This window comes from Dama dama, chromosome 11, assembly GCF_033118175.1.
Source record: "Dama dama isolate Ldn47 chromosome 11, ASM3311817v1, whole genome shotgun sequence".
In the NCBI taxonomy this organism is placed as follows: Eukaryota; Metazoa; Chordata; class Mammalia; order Artiodactyla; family Cervidae; genus Dama; species Dama dama.
The window spans coordinates 55,614,892-55,636,223 of NC_083691.1; the positions used below are offsets into that span (position 1 = coordinate 55,614,892).

General features: G+C 44.1%; 1 protein-coding gene and 1 non-coding gene across 4 annotated transcripts in view; both read right to left on the reverse strand.

Annotated features, from left to right (window-relative positions):
• ST3GAL5 (ST3 beta-galactoside alpha-2,3-sialyltransferase 5) overlaps positions 1–21,332 on the reverse strand; it is a 56,679-nt gene that overhangs the window by 8,457 nt on the left and 26,890 nt on the right. For all 3 annotated transcript variants that reach the window (XM_061155269.1, XM_061155267.1, XM_061155268.1), the window contains exons 2-4: positions 18,448–18,571; positions 14,891–15,005; positions 2,868–3,211 (exon numbers count right to left, since the gene is read on the reverse strand). In XM_061155269.1, coding sequence (XP_061011252.1) covers positions 2,868–3,211; positions 14,891–15,005; positions 18,448–18,571 — 583 coding nt within the window. The remainder of the gene's footprint in view (positions 1–2,867; positions 3,212–14,890; positions 15,006–18,447; positions 18,572–21,332) is intronic.
• On the reverse strand, positions 18,697–18,769 carry TRNAE-UUC (transfer RNA glutamic acid (anticodon UUC)). Its single transcript has one exon. It is a non-coding gene; the product is annotated as a tRNA-Glu (tRNA).

Sequence of the window (21,332 nt, forward strand, 5' to 3'; positions counted from 1 at the left end):
GTTTTGAAATCTCAAGAAAAGTCTGTTTGGTCTTTACACATCTGTATAAACCTTTCTTTTCCATTCTACTGCCACTTCCTTTTCTAGATCTCAGATACCTAAGTCCTAGATTATTAAAAGATATTATTAGACATGACAACTAAATGCAGAGTATGATCCTGAACCAGTTATATTCTTTTTCTTTTCCTTTATTTATTTTAAAAAAATTTTGGCCGTACAGTGAGGCACGTGGGATCCTAGTTCCCCAACCTGGGACTGAACCCATGTCCCCTGCAGTGGAAGTATAGAGTATTAACCACTGGACTGCCATGGAAGCCCCTCCATTTTTTTTTTTTAAATAATGGACACTACTGGAATAACTGGTGAAATCTGAATGAGGATTGTAAATAAGTCTCTACTGCATCAGTGTTAATTTCCTTATTCTGAATATCATCTTGTAGTTCTATAACAGAATGTCCTTGTTCTTAGGAAATGCACACTGAAGTATTTAGGGGTAAAGAAGGAGCTTGAAATTTGCAACTAACTCTCAAAGGGTTCAGAAAAGAATAATAAAATATAAAGAGAAAATTATAAAGCCAGTGTGATTAAGTGTTATCAGCTGGGGAATCTGGGAAAAGGGGAGCTCTTTGTATGACTCTGGCAACTTTTCTGTTAATTGTAGAATTGCTTTAAACCTGAAAGTTACCCACCAAAAATTTTTCAACTGATTTCAGCTACTCCCTCCTTAGTTCCCGGTGCCTATGCATGACGTTCATGCCTCCCAGTCTGGCCCCATCATCACTGGGCGTCAAGCCAGCCCCTGTTCCCTCTTTCTCTCTCCTCCTGCCATGCAGGGTTCCTCACCCAGATTTCCCTGCCTGCTTTCTTCAAGGTCAAATACCACCTTTCTTTTAGGGGTTGTGAACAATATCGGGGTGAGAGAAGATGAAACCGCTTCCTGTTTCTGGGTGCTTCCTGTAAGCCAGACACTGTCACGTGCTCTGAATATCCTCATTTTTTGTTTCTTTTTAAAAATTTTTAATTAATTAATTTTTACTTCCTTTATCGGCTGCACCAGGTCTTAGCTGTGGCATGCAGGATCTAGTTCCCTGACCAGGGATCAAACCTGGGACCCCTAAATTGGAAGTGCAGAGTCTCAGCCACTGGACCACCAGGGAAGTCCCCGAAGAGTCTCATTCTCTGTTGAAGCTGTCTCATTAGCCAAATCCCACCTTTCCTCAAGGTCAGCTCAAGGCCACCCTTCTCTTCCACTGTATCTCTCCTCTGGCCAGAGTGTGCACCCCAGTTTCTCACTTTGTCTCCTCCCGTATCCCACTTGTGCACCGTTAAGATGGGCACAGGGTCCCGTCTACCTCTTCCAGTGCAGCCTGTGCACAACATCGCTCAGCTGCTCACACAGAGCTGGGGCTGAGGTTCTGGAAGCCTCAACACTCTGCATTTGGAGTGTCAGGGTCTGGTTGGAACTCCAGGCCCTATGGTGCCTCCGTGTCTTCATCTCTGACGCTGGCTAACAGGATGGCTTCACCAAGGTATGAGACTCACCAGAGCCCGTGACAGCGTCTGGCACACAGGAAGCCCCCACAAGAAGGAAGCAGTTATATCCTCCCTCACCTCAACAACTTCCACACCCCTGAAGCCCTGACCCCACTCCCATACTTCACACATTTTGCCTTAAAACTTGCTCCTTGTTTCTTTGCTCTCCTGGCCCTTACAAAAAAGTCTGGTTCTTTCCTAGAAACCTCTTATACCCCCTCCCCTTTCTTCCATAGCTCCTCCTCCTTCCTATATATCTTCCAAACATAGCTCCTAACAGCCACTCTAGTGTTCTTGCCTGGAGAATTCCACAGACAGAGTAGCCTGGCTGACTACCATCCATGTGATCACAAAGAGCCGGACATGATTGTGTAACTAACACTTTCATTTTTCACCGAGCATCTACCATAAGTCTGACACTGTTCCACATGCTTTACACCTGTTAACTCATTTTGTCTTCACAGTAACCCCATGAGCTCTGTACCATCATGGCCTCCATTTACAGATGAGGAAATCAAGGCACAGGACAGTGAGGAAACTTGCCTGAGATCACAGCTACTGGTGACAAAGGCATTATGTAGACATATCACCACTTTCAGGCTCAAAATGTCTGCAATGGATCTTGTCATCCTTCGTCACTAGCCAGAGATTTTCCTCAACTATCGCAGTGGTTCCACTAACATCTTAGACCTCAGACTGGAAATCCTGGTGTTTCCTAACATGACTGTCAAACTATCAGCAAATTCTGTAATTCAGGATGACTGCCTATTGCCTGGAGTGAGCGTGATTAGTCACTTCAGCCATGTCTGACTCTTTGCAACCTTGTGGATTGTTGTCCACCAGGCTCCTCTGGTCATGGGATTCTCCAGGCAAGAATACTGGAGGGGGTTGCCGTGCCCTCCTCCAGGAGATATGGTGTTTAAATGCTTCTGTGTGTTTTCTGGTCCCAGTGAGGGCCACCTTCCAGGTTCACCCACCCAAAGTCCAACTCCTAGAAGCCAGGTGTCCCACTGACTCAAGTATGCCCCCCTTCCCCACATCCTCCTCTGGGCCCTGCCTAGCACAGCCTTCCTCCTTCGCTGGCTTATTTGAATCCATCCATCCTTCCAACCCTCAACTCCACTGAAAAGGTTTTTACCAAAATGAGGGTCAGTACCGCACAGTTTGGAGCATCCAATCATTTCATGTCTTTGTTTCAACTTCTCAAAACGTGAGTCCCTGGAAGGCAGGGACATGTGGGGTTGTTCTGGGTGCTTCCTGTTTCTGGTGCTGCCCTGACCCATGGCAGTGAGCTACAGCCTAGAGGACAGAGGCTGGTCTTCAAGCCACCGTACCGTATCACGACATCAAACTGGTTCAGGGCATGGCCCAGCTCCAGTCCGTGGAGGATCCCGCCGCTTCCAATGACCACACAACGCTTGCAGCTCTTGACTCTCAAGTGTTCAGGAAAGTCATGCTCTGGCAAGAGTTCCAAGAGGGTCTGGACTTTCCCAGAGAACTTGCGGAATCCGAAAGGAGGGTCGTACTTGTACTCAGCCTCGCTCTCTGCGGGGTCCTTCATCACGAACGGTGGCAGGTCCAAGCTGTACCTGCTCCCAAAGAGCTGTGCCATCGACCTCTTGGCAAACTGGGGCCGGCACTCCTTCTGCAGGACTTGCTGGGCGTACTGCTGGGCTCTCTGGAACGAAGCACACAGACCTGCGTGTCAAAGGCTTGCAGGCATTAGACGTACACCCTGCCAGGTGACACTGCGCCCTGCGGTGTCTGACGTAGCTCCCTTGTGGATGACTGACTTGTAACACAAAACAACTGCATTTAAGAGTAAATTTATGGGCCTTTCCTGGTGGCCCAGTGGTTAAGAATCCTCCTGCCAATGCAGGGGATGAGGGTTCAATCCCTGGTCCAGGAAGATTTCACTTGTTGAGGGGTAATGAAGCATGTGAGCCATAACTACTGAGCCCATGCTCTAGAGCCCATGAGCTACAACTACTGGGCCTATCCTCTAGAGCCCGGGAGCCACAACTACTGAGCCTAAGCACTGTCACTACTGAAGCCCCTGGGCCTAGAGCCTGTGCTCTGTAACAAGAGAAACCACCGCAAGGAGAAGCTCTTGCATGGCAACTAGAGAGAAGTCCCCACTCTCTGCAGCTAGAGAAAGCCCATGTGCAGCAACAAAGATCCAGCACAGCCAAAAATAAATAAACTTTTAAAAATACTTTAAAAAGAGCCAATTTATGCTAGACATTTGAGAGAAAAATCTAGGAGAACCACATGAAAAGGAGATAAACTCAACTAAGATGTTTCATCGCATGAATGAAACAGGAAGGCCCTCACCTCCCACCCTTCCGGCCTGGCTCGTGCAAATAAACCCAGGGTTCAAAAAGGTGTTTAAGATTTCATTTTTTTAAATCTTCTCAGAAGATTTCATGGTTCATAAAATCCTGACATATGCTATAACACAGATGAACCTCAAAGACAGACTCATCTAAATAAGCCAGTCACAAAAAGACAAGTACTGTAGAACTCCACTTATAGAGAGTATCTAACATAGTCAAATTCACAGAAATAGAAAGAATGGGGGTTTCTATTCTATTCTAGAATAGACTGGTGATTACTAGGGGCTGGGGGGAGGGGATAGTTTCAGTTTAGCAAGATGGAAATGTTCCAGTGTGAATATATTTAACAGGACTAAACTACATTTAAAAATAATAAATATGGTAAATTTTAAATTAAATTTAAATTTTATGGTGTTTTTTTAAACCATAGTTTAAAAGAAAAAAGACTCCTAGGGACTTCTCTGCTGGTTCAGTGGTTAAGACTCCACACTCCCAGTGCAGGGGGCCCGGGTTTATGCCCTAGTTGGGGAACTAAGATCCCACATGCTGCACAGCGTAGCCAAAAGAGAAGAAAAGAAAAAAAGATTTCCTGTTTCAGGTTCCTATCTAGTGGGATGAAAAACAGGATTATTTATCTGTTAGGGTAACAAGCTTCACAGCCTGGAATGGAAACTAGGTGTAACCTACAACTTTGTCCCGTCAACAAAGAAGTTGCCTTGGTTTTGTATACAATTTTCCCTGCAATGTTAATGTTTTGCATCAACAAGAAATGACTGCTAAAGGCCAAGTACACTAGCCTGGCTGAAGGCAGCTGGACACGGACAAACATGGAATAAATGGCCGCTCACCCCACAGCCTGCCCTTTGGCTCAGTCTGGCCAGACGCTGCCTTGGGACCGTCTGGCAGGAAGTTCTCCTTCTTCCGCTGTGCTCTATGTCCTCATCACTACATGCCGCAGCCTTGGCCTTGCCTTATCCCTCCTCCCATCAAACTGCATGTGCGTGCCCATGCGCGCGCGCGTGAGTGTATGTGTGTGTGGTCCTCTATTTGCTGGGATATTTATTTTTAGTATTGAACATGTCTTTTGAACCGTGTCAGTACTGTGACGAGGATTATTATTGCTGTATACAGTTCTAAATGTTTGCCTCAACTATGTTTCTTTCTCAAAGTTATGTCTGATTTTTGCATGATAAAATTTTTGTAGAAACAACAATTCTCTGAATATAGTAGGACCCCCTCCCTATTTTTAAAATTACAGCTTCAAAAAGTTTTTAGTACTGGAAAAAGCACACTGTTTATATCTTTTATATCTTGAGGATCTGGCCCCGTGCCTGGAGAAGGGAAGTGATGTTTTTGGAACCTCGGACAATGCTGCAGACATAGTCACAGTCTCAGGTCACCAGCATGACACCTAGGACACCTCACAAGACGGTCCTATCTTCACTTTGTGGGTTCAGGGTGGTTCACCCAGAAGGACACAGCTGAGCTGGCAGGTCAGCTAGTCTGATCGCCTCCCAGGCTCCTATGATCCTAGCGTCTGCCCACAGAGAGCAGCTGACAATCACCATTGAGAGCAAGAGTTTGAACTGGCATCTTTGCAAGGAATCAGTGAGAAAGCCAAGCAAGAAGCCAGCTGTGACCCAAGAAGACCCTGAATGGAGGCCTCACCATGATCAGGCCTCCAAGTTCAGTGACACTCTGCAACCACTGGCACTTAACGCCAGACTGTGCGGGCAGGGCAAGCAGAGGGACCACGTGTACTGTACACACTTGTTTCTAGACCCCAGGCCTGAGGGTTATTAATAACAGTTTTTAGAGAACAAAAGGTCTAATTCTTCACGACGGAAGCATATCCCAAGCATCTTGTTTTACAAATCTCCTGGGATGAAAAAGAACATTGGAAAAGTATCAGGAGACAGAAGCCTCATGACTGACTCAGGACCAGAAAGAGAGGTTAGGTGATGGAGTCAGAGACCGGAGCGTGACTCTTCTGGCCGCCGAATTTCCTCTTTAATTTGAAAGGAGTGAAATTTCCATTCTGGCAGAGAGCCCCATCTCAGGCTTCAAAGTGAATTTTCTAGACCATGAGCAGAGCACCTTCTGATGGTGACCCCTCCTGTCCTTCATTCACAGCAGGTGCAATAAATCCATCCCGGAGACAATGTTCTCAGTGCCACTGGAAATGACCAAAACCACAGCAATTCCTTTTCCTCTTTTGTTTCAATTGTTGAAACATGTTGTAACACGCCCCACAAAAGTCTCAGCCTCCCGCCTTCCTCTTTCCCGCTTCAAAGCTCAGAAGAAAAATGCCCAAGGAGGACAGCTCGCCCTGCAGAGCTGTAGTCAAGACCGGAAGTATCACAACCTCCCTCTTCTCTGCTGCAGACAGCGCCAAAGCTGGGAGCTGGAGCAGGCCGGTGAGGAAGGACACGGTGAGTCTGTCTGACATCCATCCTGAGTGAGGACCACTGCCAAGCAGAGGACTGTGGACTCTCTCAAAGACACAGGAAGGCCCCTTTGCTCCCGAACCGACACAGGGACACAGGAGATTCAGTTTCTGAAAGACTTCCAGGCTGAGTTTGCTGACTGCCTATGACTGAGAATAAAAGACATCAGGCAGCTTCAGTTGTCAATGACATAGCCATTTGCCATGGAAAACCACAAAGTGAGAATTCACAGACGGGTATTAAAAAGTGAATTTTCTTCAGGAGAATCTCCATGTTCAGTTCTACCGCATAATTTTTAGGACAGTCCTTCTCAGAAATATAAGTAAATGGCATAATTCTAAGTAAAAGGCAATGTTTTATTTATCGATTTAAACCCAGGACAGGGAGTAGTGTTTGGATTGGAGGGGGGTCTGAGGTCTGGAGCTGACCGCACACATGTAGGAACCCAACTCAGCCACAGACCACATGAACCGAAGGTATGGGTTACGTTATGAAACTTTCACTTCCATGTTTGTAAACTCTGGCTTAACACCCATGGGTTAGCTGTCTATAGCTTTTACCTGGTTAAAGGCAGAAAAATCTGAATAACCAAGTCACAGAGAGAATAGTATGATAAAATCTCAACCAGCCAGTGGTTGCCTGGGGCTGGTAGTTGAGGGTAGGGACTGGCCACAGAAGGGGTGAGAGGGAATTAACATGTGATGAAATGTTCTCAATGGGATTGTGGTGATGGAGGTATAACTATAAACTTACTAGATGCTCCTTCTAGAACTAACACTCAGAAAAGATGCCCTTTTTATCATAGGGGACTAGAATGCAAAAGTAGGAAGTCAAGAGACACCTGGAGTAACAGGCAAATTTGGCCTTGGAGTACAAAATGAAGCAGGGCAAAGGCTAACAGAGTTTTGCCAAGAGAACGCACTGGTAATAGCAAACGCCCTCTTCCAACAACACAAGAGAAGACTCTACACATGTACATCACCAGACAGTCAATACTGAAATCAGATTACATTCTTTGTAGCCAAAGATGGAAAAGCTCTACACAGTCAGCAAAAACAAGACTGGGAGCTGACTCTGGCTCAGATCATGAATTCCTTATTGCAAAATTCAGACCTAAATTGAAGGAAATAGGGAAAACCACTAGACCATTCAGGTATGACCTAATCAAATCCCTTATGATCAAACAGTGACAGTGACAAATAGATTCAAGGGATTAGCTCTGATAGACAGGGTGCCTGAAGAACTATGGACAGAGGTTTGTGACATTGTACAGGACCATTCCCAAGAACAAGAAATGCAAAAAGGCAAAATGGTTGTCTCAGGAGGCCTTACAAATAGCTGAGAAAAGAAGAGAAGTGAAAGGCAAAGGAGAAAAGAAAAGATAGGCCCATTTGAATGCAGAGTTCCAAAGAATAACAAGGAGAGATAAGAAAGCCTTTCTCAGTGATCAGTGCAAAGACATAGAGGAAAACAACAGAACTGGAAAGACTAGAGATCTCTTCAAGAAAATTAGAGATACCAAGGGAACATTTCATGCAAAGATGGCACAATAAAGGACAGAAATGGTACAGAGCTAACAGAAGCAGAAGATATTAAGAAGAGGTACCAAGAATACACAGAAGAACTGTACAAAAAAGACCTTAATGACCCAGATAACTACGACGGTGTGATCACTTACCTAGAGCCAGACATCCTGGAATGCGAAGTCAAGTGGCCTTAGGAAGCATCACTACAAAAAAAGCTAGTGGAGGTGATGGGATTCCAGTTGAGCTATTTCAAATCCTAAGAGATGATGCTGTGAAAGTGCTACACTCAATATGCCAGCAAATTTGGAAAACGGAAGTGGCCACAGGACTGGAAAAGGTCACTTTTCATTCCAGTTCTAAAGAACATCAAACTACCACACAAGTGCACTCATCTCACATGCTAGCAAAGTAATGCTCAAAATTCTCCAAGCTAGGCTTAAACAGTACATGAACTGTTAACTTCCAGATGTTCAAGCTGGATTTAGAAAAGGCAAAGGAACCAGAGATCAAATTGCCAACATCCAATGGATCACAGAAAAAGCAAGAGAATTCCAGAAAAACATATATTTCTGCTTTATTGACTATGCCAAAGCCTTTGTGTGGATCACAACAAACTGTGGAATATTCTTCAAGAGATGGGAATACCAGACCACCTTACCTGCCTCCTGAGAAATCTGTACGCAGGTCAAGAAGCAACAGTTAGAACCAGACATGGAACAATGGACTGGTTCCTAATTGGGAAAGGAGTATGTGAAGGCAGTATATTGTCACCCTGCTTATTTAACTTATATGCAGAGTACATCATGAGAAATGCTGGCCTGGATGAAGCACAAGCTGGAATCAAGATTGCCGGGAGAAATATCCAATATCAACAACACTCCTCCAACTGGGTGCTTAAAAGGAGGAGTAAGTCTTATGGCATGTATATTTTATCAAAAGACACTTTTAAGAAGAAAACAATCAGACGATCTGGATCTAGACCCAGTTCCAGATCTCTTTACCATAGTGTTATTGTTTAGTCTCTGAGTTGTGTCCGATTCTTTGCAGCATCTCCCTGAATTTGCTCAAACTCATGTCAGTGATGCCATCCAACCATCTCATCCTCTGTCGCCCCCTTCTCTTGATCTCAATCTTCCCCAGCATCAGGGTCTTTTCCAGTGAGTCAGCTCTTCACATCAGGTGGCCAAAGTACTGGAGCATCAGCTTAAGCATCGGTCCTTCCAATGAACATTCAGGACTGATTTCCTTTAGGATTGACTGGTTTGATCTCCCTGTTATCGTAGCGTAAACTTGGTTAAAGCATGAACCCGAGGTCTAGGCTTCAGTTTCCTCACCTCTATGAGACCACTGAAGGATGGTCGGGGGAAAGTAAGGACACCAGGGAGAGAAGGATCAGTTTGGAAGTGTGAATGCCTGGACTGATTTAAAACTCAGCCCAGGGTTACTCTGCTTAGTTCATTTTTTATTTATTTATTTTTTGGCTGCACTGTGTGGCATTTAGGATCTTAGTTTCCTGACCAGGGATTGAACCCAGGCCTTCTGCAGTGGGATCATGGAGTCCTAAGCACTGGACCACCAGGGAATACTCTGCTTACTTTAGATATGTCAGTGTGGGTCTATGGAGTCAGAGAAAAGACATAAACTTGGCCTTGATGAACAGCCCAGAATGCAGTCCCCAGGGTGATGATGTGTGGTCTTTAGATCCCGAGAGAAGGTCAAGTTCAAAATGGTGCTACCAAGCAGCCCCAACCTAAATTGATGTGACTATGACCTTGTCTCTCTTCAAATATCTCTTAAATGCAACTTGGTACCTGCACCACACTCAAACTGTCCTAGCAACCCTGCAGAGACCACCGTCAGTCTTTTTGCACACGTTGCATATTAAGAGACATTTTAAATAGAAAATACAAAACCCACGGCAAACACTTGGCCACAGCCACACTTCCGCTGTACTCATACTGGCAGAATGTAATCAGATGTTCAGAGTCCAACGGGGTTATTGCCCTTGCAAGCTGCTGAATGTTGTCAATAAAGCTAACAGGGCCCCACCCACATGACTCTTGAGATCTTCTGCTGATATACAACCACAATCATCAGATTCATCTAAGCACTCTTGGTAGGACGGGTCAGTCTCCACCAAAGCCTGGACACAGAGATTTCTCTATAGGGAGCTCATACTGAACACCACCTCCCAGCCATTCACACCAGCCAGTTTCCCGTCCACTTCCTTTATAACGGGGACTTAGACAACAGTTTCTCTTCCTGTTTAGTGATGTGGGACCAGATATCAAATTTAGGAGCTGCTCAGAGTCTAGTCAAAGCTATGGTTTTTCCCATAGTCATGTATGGATGTGAGAGTTGGACCATAAAGAAGGCTGAGGGTTGAAGAATGGATGTTTTCGAACTGTGGTGCTGGAGAAGACTCTTGAGAGTACCTTGGACAGAAAGTAGATCAAACCAGTCAATCCTAAAGGAAATCAACCTGAATGTTCATTGGAAAGACTGATGGCTGAAGCTGAAGCTCTAATACTTTGGCCACCTGAGGAGGAGAGCCAGCTCATTGGAAAAGACCCTGATGTTGGGAAAGACTGAGGGCAGGAGAAGAAGGGGGCAACAGAGGATGAGATAGTTGGATGGCATCATCAATGCAATGGACATGAGTTTGAGCAAACACTGGGAAATAGTGAAGGTCAGGGAAGCCTGGCACACGGAAGTCCATGGGGTCACAAAGAGTCGGACAGGACTGAGCGACTGAACAACAGGGTGGAATTCAAGGTTTTTCATGCTCTGGTCTTGTCTCCTTTCAGTCTCATATCCTGCTATTCCCCTCCCGACATCCTTAGCAGCATCTAACTCTTACTGTTTCTCTCCTTGGCCATGCTCGCTGAGACAGGTGCTTTTTGGCACAGTCATGACCTCTGTGAGAAGTAGGGCATTTTGACAGAGTCAACAGTGCTAACATTTAAAAGTGTCAAGTAATAGAATAAAAGATGCCCCTCATTTCACCATGATTAGAGCAGGTTTTCACTTTCTACTTTATTAATTTCCAGACTGAGACTTGAACAAACCTGTTTGACTTACACAACCACATCCCCATTCCTCCTCCTTTCCACACAATTATGGGGCACTTTCTAATTGGAAAAGATAATGATCTTTTAGAAGTCTTTCAGAACTGGGTTGATGTGGCTGGTCCCTTGGGCTGCCTCCTCGGTCTCCATTTCCTGTCCTTTCCTCTTCGGGAACCGCAGTGTCATCATCCCTTCTCCAGCAGGCAGTGGGGCTTGGGAGGCTGACCCTGCCCATTAGGTACCCTGCCCCCTCCACCCCTGCTCAAGGACTAGCTAGGAATCCTTACTGAAGCCAACTGGGACAGGGCACTAGCACCCATGAGAGGCTGTTACTGGTTCAACAGTGAACTTAAGTTTAAAACTGGCCCCACCAGCCTAAAGGGGGAATTCACGTTGCATGGCTTAGGGGGAGGAGGAGGGAGAGCTTTTTTTCTGTCTACTGGGAATTATGAAGAGTCAAAGAGGAGGTATCAGTCTTATTCCTCAAAGGAATATTAAATGTAATGTATATTACTGTAGGGACTTCCCAGGTGGCGCTAGTGGCAAACGACCCGCCTGCCAATGCATGAGATGTTAAAGATGCGGGTTCGATTCCTGGGTTGGGAAGATCCCCTGGAGGAGAACATGGCAATCCACTCCAGTATCCTTGCCTGGATAATCCCATGGACAGAGGAACCTGGCGGGCTACAGTCCATGGGGTCGTAGAGTCGGACACGAATGAAGAGATTTAGCACGCACACACGCATATTACTGTTAAATTGCCTGTTAAAACTTAACCATGGGTTATCTGTGCAATCTGGATTTCAAAGAGGAGACATCACGCTGTGGTTCATGTAACCTCTCACCTTCCTCTGGAGTTTAATACAGCTCAGTAATAAAAAGACAAATAACCCAGTTAAAAATCGGGTGGAGAATGTGAATAGACATTTCACATGTAGGTGAAGAGCTACACCTTAATTGTAGATTAAGGGGTTTTTTCCTGCCTGATACAGGCAGGGCTGGGGTGGTGGGGTGACACAGGGGCTGAAGAGACTGGCAGGAGCCAAGTGATGCTCCTGACATGAACTGAGTCGGCAAACGTCTGAGGACAGAAACAGCAGGAAAGAAAGGCCCCATGATCAGCAAGACTCCTGAGACACAAGGGTTCTGCACAAGCCACATGTGCATTTATTATCTATGCTCTTTTCATGTACATGTTTATACCTCTTTGTCCCACAAAAAAATCTGAGGCACTTCCAAGCATATACAGATTAGAAACACATGAGTAAAAACCAGAACTAGAAAAAGGGCTCTGTGCCTGTTATCTTACTGGACTCTGATGACCACTCCATTGCACACATGATGTTATCTGCTCCCCACAGCTGAGAAAATGGGGACTCCGAGGTTCAATGTCTGGGTCAGGAAGATCCCCTGGAGGAGGGCATGACAACCCATTCCAGTATTCTTGCCTGGAGAATCCCATGGACAGAGAAGCCTGGAGGGCTGCAATGGTCCAATGGGTCACAAAGACTCGGACACAACTGAAGCAACTTAGCAGGCACGCACATCAAACAATTAAGTCACTTGCCCAAGGTCTCACTGTAACTGACTGGCATTTAGATTTGAAACCAGGTCAAAGTTGAAGCTCTCTGCTCTCTGCATCACACTACCTATAACTTCTGGCTTCTTCTTTGTGAACACTTTCTACCCAGGTTGGAGCAGAGTCATCAGGAGCCTGCACTCTGAAACCACACTGCTGGGTCCAAGCCCTGACTCAAGCACTCAGGTAACCTTAGACAGGTTATTTAATCTTGCTGTTCCTACATATCCTCATCTATCAGGTAGGGGTAATAACAATAGCTTTATCTCCAGGACTATAATCAGGGTCAAATGAACTTCTATTGCGAAATCATTTTTAGAACAGCTCCACAGTATATGCACTTCCCAGGTGATGCAGTGGTAAAGAATCCACCTGGTAACACGAGATACGCAAGAGACATAGGTTCAATCTATGGGTTAGGAGGATCCCCTGGAAAAGGAAATGGCAACCCACTCCAGCATTCTCACTTGGAAAATTCCATGGACAGAGGAGCCCAGTGAGCTACAATCCATTGGGTCACAAAGAGTCACTGACATGACTAAGCGTGCGCACGTGCGTGCACACACACACACACACACACACACACACACACACACACACAATATACTAGGTTAACTAAACTAGCTAACTAAACTAAACATAATGCGAAATGCTGGGCTGGATGAAGCTCAAGCTGAAATCAAGATTGCCAGGAGAAATATCAATAATCTCAGATATGCAGATGACAGCACCCTTTTGGCAGAAAGCGAAGAGGAACTAAAGGGCCTTTTGATGAAGGTGAAAAGAGGACAGTGAAAAAGCTGGCTTAAAACTCAACATTCACAAAAACAAAGATCATGGATCCAGTCCCATCATTTCACAGCAAATAAGACAGGAAACAATGGAAACAGTGCCAGACTTTATTTTCTTGGGCTCCAAAATCACTGCAGATGGTGACTGCAGCCATAAAATTAAAAGATGCCTGTCCTTGGAAGAAAAGCTATGATCAACCTAGACAGCATATTAAAAAACCAGACATTACTTTGCCAATAAAGGTTGGCATAGTCAAAGTTATGGTCTTTCCAGTAGTCATGTATGGATGTGAAAGGTGGGCCATAAAGAAAGCTGAGTGCCAAAGAATTGATGCTTTTGAACTGTGGTGTTGGAGAAGACTCTTGAGAGTTCCTTGAACTGCATGGAGATCCAACCAGTCAATCCTAAAGGAGATCAGTCCTGAATATTCATTGGAAGGACTGAAGCTGAAGCTGATGCTCCAATACTTTGGCCACCTGATGAGAAGAACTGACTCACTGGAAAAGACCCTGATGCTGGGAAAGATTGAAGGCAAGAGGAGAAGGGGATGACAGAGGATGAGATGGTTGGATGGCATCACTGACTCGATGGACATGAATTTGAGCAAGTTCTGGGAGTTGGTGATGGACAGGGAAGCCTGGCATGCTGCAGACCTTGGGGTCACAAAGAGATGGACACGGCTGACTGACTGAACTGAAACTAAGTGTGAACTTGGGCCAGCAGCTTAACCTCTCAGGGCTTCATCTGTATGATGCAGAGAACACTGCATGACAATTAAATATAATTTAATTTATAAAGATAATATATGTAAAGCACCGATATGTGTCAGTCATCATTAATACCATGATACTTTACTTAAAATCATCTCATCTTTTGTCCAGGGCTGAACATTATCAGATAATTTGTAACTCCATCAGTGGAATTAGCATTTAATATGTCAATTGATTTAAAAAAATAAATACACATTGAAGGAAAAATCCTGAAATACAATGTGAAATCATTAAAACAAAAAAATTAAACACAGAAATGACACACAATAGGAAAAGAATTTCTTCCTGATCTGCTTTAAGAACATGTACATTGATAGCATCACAGCATATTAACTTCACGAACCCCCAGGCCATAGGCCAACCAATCCATGATCTGTTAGAACTGGGCCACACAGCCAGAGGTGAGCAGCTGGCAAGCAAACAAAGTTTCATTTCTATTTACAGACGCTCCCCACTGCCCGCCTTACTGCTTGAGCTCCGCCTCTGTCAGATCAGCAATGATATTATAAATGTAATATGCTTGAATCATCCCAAAACTATCCCCATTCCCACCCCAGTCCATGGAAAAACTGTCTTCCACAAAACCCATCCCTGGTGCTCAAAAAGTTGAGGACCACTGCCCTATAGGATCAAATAGAACTCACGTTACCCCATGACTTCAGTGAATGAAGGAAGAACAAGGAGGGTGAGGTGGGTGCTTTGAAGTGCAAGGTTAAATGATTTCCCTTCTGCTTATAACTTTCATGAACATTTACTTATAACACTTTAGAGATGATATTACTATTTAAGTATACACTTGGAAATATTCTAATTTAAACCACACTGATGGAATAGCTAACCTTTATGCGATCAGGATCCACGAAAGGCATTCGTTTCATGTCACATTCTTCAGTAGTATGATTTAACTTGAGGATATAAAAAAGGATCCACACTCCAAATACAAGCAGTGTACACCTAGAAAAAAAATTAATGAGGCACAATGACACTGTCATGGAATAATCAAGAGAGAACGCGTAAAATAACTGAAAACCTAATCCAAATTGAGTTTGTCTGACATGCAGCAAGAAAGTACAGCCTTTAAGATGACCTCGTAGGGTGGCATTTCTTATTTTCCTAACAAGATAAATGAGTCACTTATGACTGTCTTTGTTATAAACAAGAAAAAATTTTCTTCTGCAAAGGCACTACAGTAAAATCTGAATCACAATAAAGATTACTGGACTTCAAAAAAAACTAATAAATTTTGAGCTACAGAACCTCATCTTTAATCATTTGCTACTTTAAAATAGCCCTTCAAATTCTGTAAGATTCCACTTACATGAGATGCGCCTAGTCAAAATTACAGAGACAGAACCTAGAATGTTGGTTGCCAGGGGCTAGAGGAAGCGGAGGATGGGGTAGTGTTTAATGGGTACAAAGGATCAAGCTTTTCAAGATGAAAAGAGTTCTGGAGGTGGATGATGTGATGTTGTATAACAGTGTGAATGTACTTAATGCCGATGAAACTGTACACTTAGAAATGGTTAGGACAGTAAATCTAAGATATTTTACCATAATTAAAAAAAACTGGGAGAAAATACTGTGAGCTCTTCCATTAAAAAAGAAAACAAAATAAAAAATCTACTTATTAGTCTTCTAAAAAATTATACCCAGAAATGAGATAGAATGAACTAAGACAGTACCACTAGTCACCTTGAAGACTACCTGTGAAAACAATTTTTAAAACTCTGATAAATTTTTTTAAAAAGCCTAATAAATTCAAACTATTCTACAGTTAAATACACACACACACATAGACACACACACTGGGAGAAAAGAACTGAGTTTAGTCCTGGTTCTGGAAATCTCATTCTTTCTGGCCAGGCCATGAGGCTTATGAGATCTTAGTTCCCCAGCCAAGGACTGAATTTGGGGTCAGGCAGTGAAATGCCGAGTACTAACTGCTGGACTGCCAGGGAATTCCTAAGAAATCTCGTTTTACTAAGCTACCCAAGGGTTACTGACAAAGTAAAGGTTAAAAAAATTTAAATCAAGTTTAAGAAGCACTCCTTTAAATAATTTGTGTTATTGAAAAAACAAAGTGAAGGAATAACCTTAAGGGGAAAATAATCTATTTTTTAAAGAAAGGGACAGTTTAAAAAATACAGCATCTAGAATAGTATACTGTACACAATAGATGCGAAATATTTCCTAGTATCTGAGGATTATGACACAAGAAAGTATCACTAGGAAGTGGGAGGTGATATATGTATAATTATGGCTGATTTGCACTATTGTTTTTTTTTTCATTTATTTTTATTGGTTGGAGGCTAATTACTTTACAATATTGTAGTGGTTTTTGCCATACCCTGACATGAATTAGCCATGGATTTACATGTATTCCCCATCCCGATCCCCCCTCCCACCTCCCTCCCCACCCCATCCCTCTGGGTCTTCCCAGTACTCAGCCATTAAAAAGAATTCATTTGAATCAGTTCTAATGAGATGGATGAAACTGGAGCCCATTATACAGAGTGAAGTAAGCCAGAAAGATAAACACCAATATAGTATACTAACGCATATACATGGAATTTAGAAAGATGGTAACGATAACCCTATATGCAAAACAGAAAAAGAGACACAGATGTACAGAACAGACTTTTGGACTCTGTGGGGGAAGGCGAGGGTGGGATGTTTTGAGAGAAGAGCATCGAAACATGTATATTATCAAGGGTGAAACAGATCACCAGCCCAGGTTGGATGCGTGAGACAAGTGCTCGGGGCTGGTGCACTGATTTGCACTATTGTACGGCAGAAACCAACATGACATTGTAAAGCAATTTCCCTCCAATTTAAAAACAAATTTACAAAAAGACTTCTTGATTCTCATTTCAATAGAGTCCACCATGAAACCTGAACAAGTATCTTTATTCTTCTGTGGGATCAAATATGGAAGTGAGTGGGATGCAATTATTTGTGTAAAAGTGAGTGGGATGCACTCATTTGGGTAAAAATAGGTGAGTGGGATGCACCCATTTGTGTAAAAATGGGTAAGTGAGTGGGATACAACCATTTGTGTAAAAAACTGAAGGTGTGGGGAGGGAAATACACACACAGAGTATTTGTTACATACACAAGACTGGTAACACTAGTCATCTTTAAGTGGAAAGAGGAAGTGTGGGGAGCAGAGATGATGAGTATCTTTAATCTGTTTTGAATCTTGTGAAGGCAGTTATTACCTATTCCTTTCTTCAGCCCTCAGTAAAGGTATTATATTCAGTGTATTAATAATTCCCTTATTTTGATTAGAAAAGAAAAAAAGGGGGGAATTTCCTGGCAGTCCAATGGTTAGGACTTCAAGCTTCCAATGCAGGGGATCAGGGGAACTAAGATCCCATAAGTCATGCAGCATGGACGAAGGAAAAAAGAGGAAGGAAGAAAAGATTAATAGCAGGTTCAGTGTCTACAGCACTGATTTTGCTGCACTGTAATTCCTGACTGTGAGTCTGTCCCATCCACATGGTATGGAGTTGGGGTCCTGGGTCTATATCCCACCTGGCCAGTACCCCACACAAGGTCAGGCATGTGGAAGCCTTGATAATTACTGGTTGATGATAAAAGGAGATGTTTATTAATATACACTTTCTTTTCTACCCATCTCCTTCCCAAATTAGTAAAATGAGGTGAGAGACTAGATTTCAGGGTTGGCTTTCTAACCAGAGACATGAAAAAAAAAGGGTAATTTACCACCTGGTTTTGCTGGTACCAAATAAAACCGAAAACATCCCCCCTTTAACAATTCTTTCTCTTATTAATGACTTCCCAGGTGGCTCAGTGGTAAAGTATCTTCCTGTAGGCAGAAGCCCCGGGTTCAATTCCTGGGTTGGGAAGATCCCCTGGAAAAGGGAATGGCAACCCACTCTAGTACTCTTGCCAGGAAAATCCCAAGGACAGAGGAGTCTGGAGGGCTACAGTCCATGGGTTTGCAAAGAGTCAGATACATGACTGAACACACATGCTCACACTCACACTTCTTATTAGGATGGAAGGGTGACCTGGGTGGAATACTTGTCACGCTTTTTAGTGTTTAATGTTAAATGTTATTCAAATGCCTGCAGGGCATTTTAATTAACCGCATTTTTAGACTCACTGGAAATAGCGAAGGGGAAGCCCTCTTTTGTTGGACAGCAGTGGGAAGGGCTGTGACCTGGAAGTTGCAGGGCCTGGCGGCCCCCTAGGCCAACACTGCCACCAAGCATGACCTGATGCAGGCAGCTGGGGCACATGTGCTCTGAACCCCGACTCAGACGTGTCTTTAAACGACTGTGACCAAGTGTGACCAAGGGGCTCTCACTGAATTTTTCTCCCAGTTCTGCCCAAATCAGAGACCTCTTGTGGCCCGAGGGCCCCGTCTTACTTGAGGACGTCTTTTAGCAACAAGTTGGGTCTTCGCATCTTGTTCTGAGCTCTGGTGTACCATTGCAGGGAGGGCCGTGAGCAATCGCTTCTCAGCTTCACGCGGCTGTGGTCACTTGGCATTGCTATGAAGAGAGGGGAGGGAGGAGGAGGGGAAGAGGCAAGTAAGTTTGGTAGATGAAGCTTTTAAAGAAACTTTTTTCGCAGGGGTGGGGTTGGGAGGCATATTGTGTGGCTTGCAGAATCTTAGTTCCCTGACCAGGGATTGAACCTGGGGCCTCAGCAGTGAAAGCACAGAGTCCTAACCACTGGACCACCAGGAATTCCCTAAGGAGCCTTGATGTTGCACAGCCGTACCGTGTAATACTACTCAGCCAGAAAGAGGAGTGACGGATTGAGAGACACAGTAACTGGATCAATTTCGAGCTGAGCCAATACTAAAAGGTTACACACTGTAGGATTCGATTTACATAATGTTCTTGAAATGACAAAATTACAGAAATGTAAACGGATTAATAGTGGTCAGGAGTAAGGGAAGGAATGATGGAAGTGGCTGTGGAAACGCAACATGAGGGCTCCATATGGGGATGGGAATATTCTGTTTCTTGATTGTATGCCTGTCAATATCCCAGCTTCAATAATCTACAGTTTTGCTACCATTAGGGGGAAGGGCTTCCCAGATGGTTCTCTGGTAAAGAATACACCTGCCAATGCAGGGGATGCAGGAGACTTGGGCTTGATTCCTGGATTGGGAAGATCTCCAGGAGTAGCAAGTGGTAACACACTCCAATCCATTCTTGCTTGGGAAATCCCATGGACAGAGGAGCCTGGAGGGCTTCCAGTCCATAGGGTCACAAATAACTGGACAAAATTGAGCACACACAGACACACACCACTGGGGAGAAAAGGAGTAATCTGTGTTATATCTTACAACTGCCTGTGACTCTACAACTATCCCAAAATTAAGTCTAATGTTTTTTTGAGCCTTTACCTTTTAGAGATACATATGAAACTATTTACAGACAAAACAGGAGACGTGAAAACTGCTTCAAAAAACAGGAAGGGTATAAGTGTGTGTGGGAATAGCTCAAACAGGATGAACCTTAAACTGCTATTGAACCTAGGCAACGGGTACACAGGGCTCACTATACAATTCTCAATGATCTTTGAAATTTTGTACCATAAAAGTTTAAAAAGAAAATGTACGTTAAAAAGGAATGTACACAGAGGAGGAGGGTTACACTAAGGAAAAAAGAAAACATGGTAATTTTAAAAGAAGTTTTTCTTTAAAAAATATGCATGTTCTGGGGTATGCTGCCTACTTCATCTTTTCAATTAATTTTATTCTCAGATTCTCAATTTTTAAGTAATATTCCAATGGATATTGTAGTAGACATAAAAACATCTCCCCCCATATCAGTTTCCCCTCTCCTCTCAGTTGAACAGAACTCTGGGTTTTTAGCTGGGCACATGGCCTCCCAGAATAAAGACTACATTTCCCAGCCTCCCTTGTGGCTAAGTATAGTCTCATGGCTAAGTTCTCGTCAGTGGAAAACAAGCAAAAGTGACTTGTATGACTTGAGGGTGCATCTCTTGGTGAACTTCCCTTTCTCCTTTCTCCCTCTTCTTGATGGCTGAAATACTGACACCAGATGAGCCACTCTGGCCCACACACAGCACATCACCCAAGGGATGGAGGAGCAACAAGAGAGAAGAGACCTGGGTCTTTGGGCCACCTCTATGGACAGAGCCACCAATCCACCTTGGACCACCTGTCTCTGGACTCTTGATGACAGAAATAAACTTCTGTCTTATTTAAGCAACTGTTACTTAAATCTCAGCTAGTATACGCACCAATAGCATCATGGTACATTTATATATCCTTAAAATACTTAATCTTGTAGCCAGGAGGAAGTTATATCTCATTATTCACTTCATTTCCCCCATTAGCATTGTGACATTTTTTTTGAAAAAAAAAAAAAACAAAAAACCTTTCTCCAACTGACATTCAAGTATTTGATGTTTTGCTATCATTAACACTCTCCCTCAACTCCAATTCTAACCGTACAGCACTAGAATGTAAGAATTTTCATAGACCTGTGTCACTCTATTTGAATATTAAAAAAAAAAAAAAAAAAAAACCATGCCAAGCGCCTCATGAGCAAATTTCTGCTGAGGAATCTACTGAATTCTTAAAGGAGAAATGAGATCAACTGAGACCCTGGAGGTTTTCAACCACCGTAACTCTGTGGTTACTTGAACACAGTCAGCCACATGGAGGGTCCCAAGGGGCTGCTTATTACCAAGACACTTATAAAGTGGACGTTTCTATGATGCCTGTGTTTTTATGAACAGAATGACACTTCACGCCCGAGTGGACCTCCCGAGAACAAAGCAGACGGTGCTATTGGAACCTGGATTCTGCCCTTGCCTACGGCTTGCACCCTGGACAGCGCTGTGGGCTGTGGCCTCTACTCTCTCTCTCCTCTTTGCCACTGCAGACTGCAAACTGCATTCCCAGACTCTCCATTGTGCCACCTGGCTTCCTGCTGAGTCGTGACTGTGGACCATCGGGGTGGAAGCCTGGAAGGCAAGGGCAGGGGACGGCAGCCTTTCTTTTCCCTGGCTCCACGACATGGAAGCAGAGGTGATGGGGTTGCCCGCAGGTAACTCCAGCAGCAGCTGGGGCTGCCAGCATCCTAGGTTTCTAGCCGATAGAGAGGATAGCACCTCCAGCAGTTCTGTGACAAGTACGAGCTTCGGCCCAGGGTGACAGTAGCTCCCTGGTTGCTGGCCCCTGCCCTTGCCTTCCAGGCTTGCACCCCAATGGTTCAGGGCTTAAGTAACCTGCATCCTTTAGGCACTCTGGTTTCTGGCCACAGTTTT